We start from the raw sequence: 10,427 nt of genomic DNA, 5'->3' as shown, positions 1-10,427 counted from the left end.
GGCAACTATTAGCCCCCTGTCATCCCATCATAAATGGCGTAAAATACCCTTATGCAGCCTCCTCCTCTTATTTGTTTTTAGATGATGAGCACGAGTTGCCGTTAGAGGAGGCATATCTATTATGCATATGCAAATGAGATGGCAATTAGGGAAATCCTTTTTATCTAATTCACTCAGATTGCAGGCTAAAGCCCCACCCACCCCCGCATTTATCTAACGGATCCAACGTCGCCGCTCTATCAGAACCTATTGAATCAGGAGCTGTTGATAATGCACTGTTACATGAACTGCCCCCGCCCCCCGCTCCATTTAATATTTGATGTTGTTGAACCTCGGAGCAGCAGCTTAAACCGCGTCCCGCGCCGAAACCTTAAATCGTATTGAATTAAAAACCACGACAGCCAGCAGCCGCGAATTTACGCTCTCGGATGCATCTCTCTTCGGCGCCAGAAGGGGGCGCTGCGAGATCGAAGGCCCTCTTGGCCCGAGCTTGGGCGTCCCCTTTAAAGCAGACGCCGGGCGGAGAAGCTGCGCTTGGGCCGGGCGGAAGTAAGTGGCGGCGGCGGCGGCGGCGGCGGCGGGTGCGGGTGCGGAATCGCTGGCGTTTCGAGGGCGCCCCCGAAGATGTGGGCTGGTGAGCCTTGTTCCTTTGCCTCGCTGGCTCAGGAGTCGGGGGGCCGAGGGCGGGCGCCTCCCAGTTTCCCAGCAGGCGGCTTGGCTGGCCTTGTGTGGGGCGCAGCCCTTAAGGCAGACTCGCCCCGCACCCCCGTCCCTGGCCATGGCGATGCCTGCCGCTTCTAACATGGCCCGTTCCTGCTCTGTGCTGCGGCGTCCTAGAGGAGGGCGCCTGGGTTTTGTGGGGCGGGGAAGGGAATCCCCGGAAACCCCTCCTCTCCCAGCCTGTGGGGTGGCTGCTGTGGGGCTTTGCTCCCAGAACTGGCACCTTCAGGTGGGTGACTGAACATGCCTCCGTGGGGCTCTCGGGTGCTTTGCCCCCCACCCACCCACTTTGAAACTTCATTGTGATTACGTTGAGAAGCGGCCAAGCTCTTACATTGACTGCTGCAAATGACACAACCTCAGGCTTCCTTAGGAGGAGGCTTGGGTGGTTGTACGCCAAAAGCAGGGATTGAGAACCTGTGGCTGTTTCTGGACTCTCCCAACTCCTGTCAGCCCCTGTCAGGTGGCTGATGCTGGTCGGAGATGATAGGATCTGTAGGGAAAAACATCTGGACGGCTGACGTTCCTGATTTAATGGCAGGCTTCTGAGCTGTCATTGAACCGGGAAGCGAATGATGGGGTGAGGAAGTCATATGTTTCAATGCGAGGTCCCAGAGTTTCCCTTGTAGGCACCTTCTAGCTTGTGGGTGATGTAGGGCAGCAGCTGGGATAGCTCAGTCAGTGGTAGGGCATGAGACTCTATCTCAGGGCTGTGGGTTGGAGCCCCACATTGGGTGAAATATTCCTGCATTGCAGGGGGTTGGACTAGATGAACCTCATGGTCCCTTCTAACTCTGATTCTATGATCTAATGATTCTATGATCTAAGAGTGGGGGTTGGGGGGAGAGTAATGTTTCTAAAAGAATTTATACTCTGCCTTTTGGCCCTTACAAGGACCTCCAAAATGGCTTGCAACTTAAACGGTACGAGTTGTTATCCAGACACAGGGAGGAGATCAGTATGGTTTATGTTAGTCTGGACAGCTGACATCTTGGTGTCAATGCATGCCTGCCTTAGGATAACACATAGCTACTGTTACTTTCATATTTTTGATCTAGTACAAAAGTGAAGCAGTTGTGTGGAAATCTCACCCTTATGTTTAAGTAGGAGTTCTTGCTGTGACTTTTCACTTGTAGTCTGCGTATTGTCCACTGCTGCAGGTTTTCTCTGATGATTTCTATGTATCCCTATTGTAAATGTGGCATGTGAACTATATCAGTTACAGGTGTTTGGGCTCTGGAAGCAGATGTACTTTAAACTTCCCTCCTATCAAGTGGCTGCTTTTTGACAGCTGGGAACAAGAAAGATGGAAGATGAGCTCAAGATGGAGAGTCAAAACCTTGACCAAGATCAAGGTCCCTTTGTAGTGGATGAATCAAGTCAGCAGCCATTGTGCCAGGAAACCTCTTCCCCCAAGCTGTCTGTGACTGAACTGAGTAGAGAGTTGGACTCCAAGAGTGAGCTGGTAAGACATTGCTGCCTGTCTTTTGTCTAAAGAATGAATTGTTGCTGTTGTTCATTATACATTGTTATGTGCTACTGTTTGCTTTTGTAGTGCTAGCTAATCGGGATTTAAAAAAAAATATGTTGCAGGTGCTAGTTTCAAGTTCATGGCATAACAACCTCTTTACACATGCACAAAATATTTTAATGGGAGTTTTATTTCTTCAGATTTTTGGATTGGATCATACATTAATATCTTGTTTGGTTCATGTAGTTGCAGTGGGTTGGTTCCAGAGAAGTGTAGTCAGGACTCCACTTGGGAAACAGGGCTTTCCCCCCTCCTCATACTCCTTGTGCTTCCCCCAAAAAACCACTCTTGGAGTTAGAGGGACTCTCTGGAATAGTATGGGATGTGGTGCCAGAAATGAATATACTTTCAGAAGCTTGCCAGAAACTTGTGTCAGAAGCTTGCTTAAGAGATACACACACACACACACACACACACACACACACACACACATTTTGTATCTCCTCTAACTATAGGGAAAAGAGGCATTGGTTTGTGGCCAGAGTGCTTTTTTAGCATCAGAAATCAAGCTTACAGTGCTTTACTTCACACACTGAAAAGTATTAGACAAACTGCAGAGTGACTGGAAGTCATCTACTGTACTGTGTCATCTATTATCTGTTCTAAGATGCTGTGTCTAGTATGTTTTGGGATGCTTTTGCAGCTGAATGGGTAGATTTGTTACATCACATGGGTTGTTCTCTTATTTTGATGTGGATGAAGATGGCTGAGTCCTGGAAGATTAACACTCCCCCCCACCCCACCCCGCAATATAAGTCCCAGACATTCCTAAAATGAAAGGGAAAAAGTGGGGACTATAACAATAATTAAAATGTTCTTAAAGCAAATAGGAATTGAGGATTTGGAGTTTTCATTCCGGGGGGGGGGGGGGAGTTTTCAGACAAACAATAATTATTGTGTGTACAGACTTCCTTCAGTCATAACAGTTCCCAAAGTGGCTTTCAGTGAACCAAAGCTAAAAACAGTTCTCAAAATAATAAATTGCTTAAAGGTGGCACTGGATGGATGTATGCATTATTATACCTTCTTCCACTCTCAGATATTATTACTCAGGAGTAGGGACCCTCTGGCCTGCAGGCCAAGCTTGGCCCATAAGGCTGTTTCTCCCAAACCACACCCACTTGCCCCACACCTGGTATCATATGTGACAGATAGCTATGCAACTGTCAGAGCACAATTAGGAGCCTTATAATGCTCTCCTGATTGTTCAGTGGCAAAGGAAAGCAGGTTTTGATTCTACTGACCATTGGCTGATGGACTCTAGAGCCAAAGCCTCCTGAATCAGCTGTACATAGTGCTTTGAAGTCCTGACTTCAGAACTTCAAAGCACCCAATCACTTGACATCATTGTGACTTAAGGTGTTTGACAGCTGGGCAGTCTCACAGGGTCTGTGACCCCTGTTCTAGCTGCTCTCTTAACCCCTTCATATCCCACTTTATGTAGCTCTTAGGGGTATTCAGATGCAGACTTTTGGAAGTGCTTATACAGCAGCTAAACAGGGATTGACAATTTGAGCAATGGAGACCGCAGTTCCAATTCCTAAAGTGCCATCCTGCTGCAACAGAGGGGGAAGACGGACATGGTCATCCTTTTTCTGGTTCTCACCTTCAGGCTTTGGTGTTTTCATTACCAGAAAGTCCTGGGTTTTATGTTGTGTTTATGATCTGTGCATTTTTGTTGCACATATCTGGTATTTACATAGTTTAAACTTTTGTTCAGCCCTAGATCATTACATTGATCAAATTCCCAACTTTTCGTAGTGTGTGTGTACAGTAGCTCCCAATTGAGATTTTCCTTTTGAAAGCACCAATTTTCAGAAAAGAGCACCCAGGGAAGAGTGATTAGGAGCATGAAGCATTTCACTGTCAAAAGTGGTCAGCCAACATCTTCATGATGAAGCTTAAAAATGTTTCTTTTTTTGATATAGATAGATGACAAGGAGTTTGATATTCCTCAGGTTGATACTCCCCCAACACTGGAAAGTATTTTAAATGAGGTGAGTTGAGCAGGGTAGTACAAAACCCTTATTTGCACACTGTGCTGGAAGAGCAAAATGCAAATGTGCAATTGCTCACAGACCAATTTATCATAACGTGACGCTGCTCTTAAACTACCTTGGAAAATGGGACCAAGCTCCTCTAAAAATTGGCAAAGCTGTTTAATTGGCATCGTGTGTTATTTTCTCTCTGTGTGTGCCTTTCTGAACCCACCAGTAGGATTTTATTCAGCAATCTTTGAGCAAAGTCTGTCTTTCATCCCTGTCTAATACCATGCCTAACTGGAACCTGGCAAACCCAGGCAGTACTGCTGTAAGTTACATTAGTGCATTGCAAGGCTGGATATAGCATGGTTGGCCAACTATGTTATTTCTGTCTCTTTTTTAGACTGATGATGAAGAAGAGCCATTTGTTCTTGAGGATCCTTCCCTTCTAAATATTGATAACATTGACGCTCACTCATATGATACTTCATCTGTAGCAAGCTCTGACAGCGGCGATAGAACACACCTGAAAAGGTAACTCTTTGTGGGCAAATGCCTTGATGTGGCTCCTTTGTGATCGATGCCATCACTGACAGTCTCCAGGAACTTACTTCATAGGATTGGTAACTTGCGCCCCACCATGGGAGAGGAGGTATGGCAGTTGCATGAGGGGGTGTAGGAAATGGCATAAGTGCCCTCCTTTCCTGTGCCACTCATGTCCTCACAGCTCCACCCCACTAGTAGCCTTCTGAGCTGACGTATCTGTGGTGTTGCACTGTTACGTGTGTCATGGTAGCATTTGCATGGCTGTAGTGTATCTGGTGTTCTGCTGGCACAGTGGGACTTTAGCCCCTCATCTAGCAGTTTCTCACTATAGCACTGGGCTCTTAACTACATGAGAGATTGTCCTTACTTTACGAAGGAAGAAGAAACTTCGTGATTCTTTCTCCATCCATGGCTCTGTGATACGGCTGTCCCTTCTGAAAGGAATCTCTGCTCAGATAGTATCTGCAGCGGTAAGTATCTTTTCTCCACTGAGGCAGATGAACAACATGGGCAGTACACAAGTCGGAAGAGACAATAGTTAGGTGGTACACTTACGATATTCATGCAGCGGGTAGAAAAGGATAAACATGAAGTTTGTTTTCCTAGTCTACAACTAACTGGGGTTTAGGGATTTGGATATGTGGTCAAGCATACTCTTCCACTCCCTCATGTTCTGTTTCTATTATTTATTTCTATTTATTTCATAACATTTATGCACCGCTTGATTTGTAAAAAAACTGAAAACCCTCAAAGCGTTCTAGTGTTGTATCTGACTATCACGTGGGTTAAAAAGAGCTCTGGTAAACTCACAGGTGTTAGTTTGAGAATCCTGAAAAAAACGATTCTCTGGGTAATTTTAGGACTGGGTGTGAGCTCCTTTTAACTCCATACTGGTGATGGTCACACATAATGGTAAACCCAGGAGGAGGATGCTTCTAGCCCCTGCATTTTGTAGCTTTGGGGTATTTTCCATCTGTGGGAAAAGCAAAATCCACTCTGGAGTGAGCAGAACCCTTTTCTGCACAGTCATAACCTGATGAATTCCCATATGGAATTAATCTGGTTTTGGGGGGTGTTTGAGTCAGAGCTTCAGCTTCTTAATGGCAAGTGTAGGCTTAAGTTTGAACCAGATAACCCTCAAGACCCTTCCAACTTACAATTCTATGATTCTGTTATTTCAAATGGCAAGTTGGGAAGCCTCACATGATTATATCTGACATGCAGATTATTTTGTGTTTCACACTTATGATTATTGATGCTAGTTGCATAATATATCTTTCTCTTTTAGGCCAAAGTGGATGCTGGCTTACCCACTGCAATTGTAAGTTTATGAATAATTATACAATGCTTGTTTCATTTTTGACGTTCTTAAAGCCTTGCTCCTAGATACAGTATTTTTGCAGACCCTGTTTCTTTCCAAAACTATTTCATTTGTATTACTATATAGAATGAATAGATGTGAATAATCCATGTAACAAAATAAAGGACCCAAAGCAGTGCACACAATCTGGTACTCCAGTAACCCTTGCAGTAGCTGTGATAAGCAACATTTGGGTGTAAAGCTAAGCTATGGATTGCCAGGCTTGGGCTCCTTGGCCATGAGAAAGAAATGGGAAACTCTTGCTTTTAATTAACCTCTTTTATCTGAGTTTGGTATTACCTGGTCAATCTGGAGTTAGCCTTAACCATAGTTTATTGAAACAACCCAACTTAAAATCATGGGGTGGGATTCATTGTTGTGCTTTGATGAATGTTTGCCCAAGCCTTGCAGCTTGCCAGATGGAACAGCCCCCCTCTCCTTCCCCTGTGTGCTGTTCTGGAGGTTCTGACACCTCCAGAGCCAATTTCAGGCACACAAAGAAAGCGAGGAGGGAAGCCCTGTTGCACAAATGGAAGTCCTTATGCAGGGCTTCTGCTATAATGGGGCTCCTTAGGTTATTCCAACCCATGGTTTATGAAGTTGGCTTGTTTCAATAGGCAATGGTTAAGATTAATCACAGTTTAGGATTTGGCTGTAATTCTAAACTATGATTACATTAAAGTGAAAATATCCTTTCTTTTCCCTTGTAGAGGCACTGGAGGAGGAAAGGGGAATAGATGAGCCCAGTTTTTGTGCACAAGCCAATGAGTAGGTGTCAGGGAACTGCCATCGGAAGGAAGGGAAGTGAAAGGGCTCACACAGGTTGGGAGAGACTCAGCAGCTGAAGAGGGAACCAGTAGGGGGAGAGGAGCTGGGCTGAGGGAAAGGGAGCTGGAGGGATGGCTCAGAGACACTTCCAGCGAAAACAGTGGGGAGGTTTCAGGACCTCCTGTAGGGACACCCACTCCTCGCCGGAAACTGTCACGCAGAGAGTCCAGAAGACGTGTTTCCGTTAAGGAGCTTTTATGTTGGAAGCGATTCCGAAAGCAACCACTGTCGGAATCTGCCAGCGACTGACGGAGCCATGTTTAAGGGGCTCCGTTACAGACAGAGGTTTGCAAACTTGACCAAACTCTGAGGGACTAGGATTTTACACACAAGCAGCTCATCGTCCCATCACAGCATTCCGACAGTCTTCGTGAGCAGCTTGTGCAGGAGAAGGCATCATGAGCAACCCAGCCGGAACCGGAGAAGCAGGAGCTGGAGCGGGTCCAAGCCTGGAAGAAAGGTACCGGGTGTTGGAGGTCCAGCTAGCGCTGCAGACGGCGAGGCTTGAGGAGAGGAGGGCTCAGGATGCAGACAAAAAGGGGAAAGACACCCAGCTCGTCAGAAAGGTACCAGGATTGGTGCAGAAGTTTGGGGGGGAGCCCAAAGACTATCATGGCTTTCGGACAGAGATGCAATATGCCCTCAATCTGCAGTTTGATGAATTCCCTGACGAGGAATCACGAGTGGCTTTCGTGATTGGGCATCTTGAAAAGGGGGCGAGAGACTGGGTTAGACCCCTGATGGCAGCGAATAGTGACGTCCTAAAGGACACGATGAAGTTCTTTCGCGCCATGGATCTGATGTTTTCCAGCGATATTGAACAGGGAGTGGTCCGCAGACAGTTAATGGCTTGCAAACAGGGGAGCCGATCTGTCCGTGAGTACTGGACTGAGTTCACCATGTTGATCCATAAATTGGGGTGGGATCTATCGGCGGAACCCATTCAAATGCTCTTTGAAGAAGGGCTTTCTTCGGCTGTGAAAGACGAACTTTCCCGGGCGCCCAGGGCGGAGTCTATGGACCAGCTGACCAAATCAGCGCTGACCATAGGAGCGCGCCAGGAGGCGAGAGCATTGGAGAGGCGGGAAGGGAAGGGGGAACGTTGGAAGGAGTTCCGCATTCCAGACATTCCAGAGCCAACTTTCCCGCCGGCAGAGCCGATGGAAATCGGAACAGCGCGCGCGCGCGCAGTTTCAAAGCCCAGTGAGGGGGGAAAGAAGGAGGGAAAAGGCGCCCGGAAATGCTATCTCTGCCAACAGCCAGGTCACTTTGCCAGAGTCTGCCCCCAGAGGAAGGAATGGCAAGGGATGGTAGGAGCTGTGGAGGGAAGAGAGGAAGAAATACCGAAGCAAGTAAAAGCCAACGCCTGGCTGCCACCGTCGGGGCACAGCAGCCAGGCCAAAGAGCAGTGAAAGTGCCCACGCCAGAACCTCCTAAACCCGCCCTAGTGATAGAAGTGGCGCTAGAGCTGCCAAACGGACACCCTCTAAAGATAAAGGCGCTGTTGGACTCAGGCAGCTCCTGCAATTTCATGAGCAAAGAGTTTGCAGCTGAACACCAGATACAGACGATCCCTTTAAGCAACCCCCTGCAGGTGACCACGATCGATGGCAGGGAGCTGTTGGGAGGAGAAGTCAGCTGGCAGACCGTCCCAATGATAATGAAGGTGGCAAGGCACACCGAACTGATAGCGTTTAATGTGGCCACCTTGGGAGGAGCTCCCATTATATTGGGGATGAGCTGGCTAGCGTTACATGATCCGCTGGTGGGCTGGCATCAGAGAGTGGTTTCTTTTGGTTCAGCACATTGCTTAGAACACTGCAAAGAGGGAAAGGGTTTGGCAGGGGCCCAAGCCACCCTAGCAGGGACTGAAGTAACGGAGAACGTGAAGGTACCACGACAATACGCAGATCTCCGCGACGTCTTCAGCGAAAGGGAAGCTGACCAATTACCCCCGCATAGACCCTTTGACTGTCAAATCAATTTACTCCCTGGGGCACAGCTCCCTGTAGGCAAGCTGTACGCCATGTCAGACAGAGAGATGCAGGAGCTAAGAGAGTTCATTGACAAGAACCTGAAGAGAGGGTTCATCAGAGAGTCCAGGGCGGTGGGGGGCAGCCCAGTGTTTTTTGTGGATAAAAAAAACACGAACAAGCCGAGGCTTGTGTGTGACTTCAGGGCCTTAAATGCAGTGTCAGAACCAGTGGCTTTCCCTATGCCCAGGATTGACGACATTTTGACAAGGGTCAGGAAGGGAAAGATTTTTACTAAACTGGACCTAAGGGGGGCGTACAACCTGATACGAATAAGGAAGGGGGATGAATGGAAAACCACCATGTTCACCCCTTTGGGGGCATTTGAATATTTAGTTATGCCCTTCGGCCTACAAGGAGACTCCGCGTGCTTTCAATCGTTTATGAACCACGTCCTGGGGCCTTTGCTTTACAAGAATTGTGTGGCCTTCTTAGACGACGTGTTGGTGTATTCTGAGAATGAGGAGCAGCATGTGAGAGACGTCAGAGAAGTGTTGAGCAGGCTGCAAGCCAACCAGCTGTGGGTGAAACTGGAGAAGTGTCAGTTTCATACCAAGGAGGTGGAATTCCTGGGGTATCGCCTGTCAGACAAGGGATTGGCCATGGATCCCGGCAAGGTCCAGGCGGTGCTGGAATGGAAAACACCCAAAACAAGGAAGGATGTGCAGAGGTTCCTAGGATTTGGGAACTTCTATCGTAAGTTCATCCGAAACTTTGCCCACCTGACGGCGCCCATTACGGACTGTCTCAGCAGTAAGAAGAAGTTCGTTTGGACTGAGGAGGCGGAGCGAGCATTTGAGGAACTAAAAAGGGCCTTCGCCTCGGAACAACAACTCCTGCATGTGGATTTACAAAAACCGATGAGAGTGGAAACTGACGCATCAGACAGAGCTATTGGGGCGGTGCTTCTGCAGCCAGGGAAGGAGGAGTCAGAGTGGAGACCGTGTGCCTTTTTTTCGCGAAAGCTGAACAAATCCGAGAGGAACTACACGGTGTATGACCGAGAACTACTAGCCATTCATGAGGCGTTCCGGAGATGGAGGCACCTGCTAATTGGCGCACAACATAAGGTGCAAGTGTGCACTGACCACAAGAACCTAGAGTATTGGAGGACGGCACGAGTGCTCAACCAACGGCAAGTGAGATGGGCCCAGGAGTTCTCCAAATTTAACTTTGAGATTTGTTACGTGCCAGGCCCAGAGAACATTAGGGCGGACGCTCTCTCACGCAAACCTGAATATTTGGAGGGGGAGGGAGCACCCGAAGAGAGACATGTCATTCCAGAGGACCGCTGGGTGTGTGGGGCGGCATTGGTGGGACAAAGAGAACTGGTAGAGGAAACAGAGAATGATGAATACGCCCAGAATAAGCTCAGAGGTCTTAGGGGTGAGGGAGAGGAACCAGGGGGTTTCGAGGAAAGAAATGGA

The 10,427-nt window shown here is 47.9% G+C and overlaps 1 protein-coding gene across 4 annotated transcripts in view; it reads left to right on the top strand.

The window, feature by feature from the left end:
* Positions 1 to 500: 500 nt before the first annotated feature.
* VPS8 (VPS8 subunit of CORVET complex) overlaps positions 501 to 10,427 on the top strand; it is a 93,790-nt gene continuing 83,863 nt past the window's right edge. For 2 of the 4 annotated variants that reach the window (XM_081006660.1, XM_081006657.1), the window contains exons 1-6: positions 501 to 634; positions 1,940 to 2,185; positions 4,180 to 4,248; positions 4,637 to 4,767; positions 5,156 to 5,249; positions 6,068 to 6,100. In XM_081006660.1, coding sequence (XP_080862786.1) covers positions 2,027 to 2,185; positions 4,180 to 4,248; positions 4,637 to 4,767; positions 5,156 to 5,249; positions 6,068 to 6,100 — 486 coding nt within the window. In that variant the 5' untranslated portion in view covers positions 501 to 634; positions 1,940 to 2,026. The remainder of the gene's footprint in view (positions 635 to 1,939; positions 2,186 to 4,179; positions 4,249 to 4,636; positions 4,768 to 5,155; positions 5,250 to 6,067; positions 6,101 to 10,427) is intronic. The other 2 variants (XM_081006658.1, XM_081006659.1) reach the window with 2 other exon arrangements.

Source organism: Podarcis pityusensis (genome assembly GCF_964106645.2).
Source record: "Podarcis pityusensis genome assembly, chromosome: 5".
NCBI classification, from domain to species: Eukaryota; Metazoa; Chordata; class Lepidosauria; order Squamata; family Lacertidae; genus Podarcis; species Podarcis pityusensis.
Note: the sequence above shows the minus strand (reverse complement) of the source record. Positions and strands in the feature narration are given on the sequence as shown.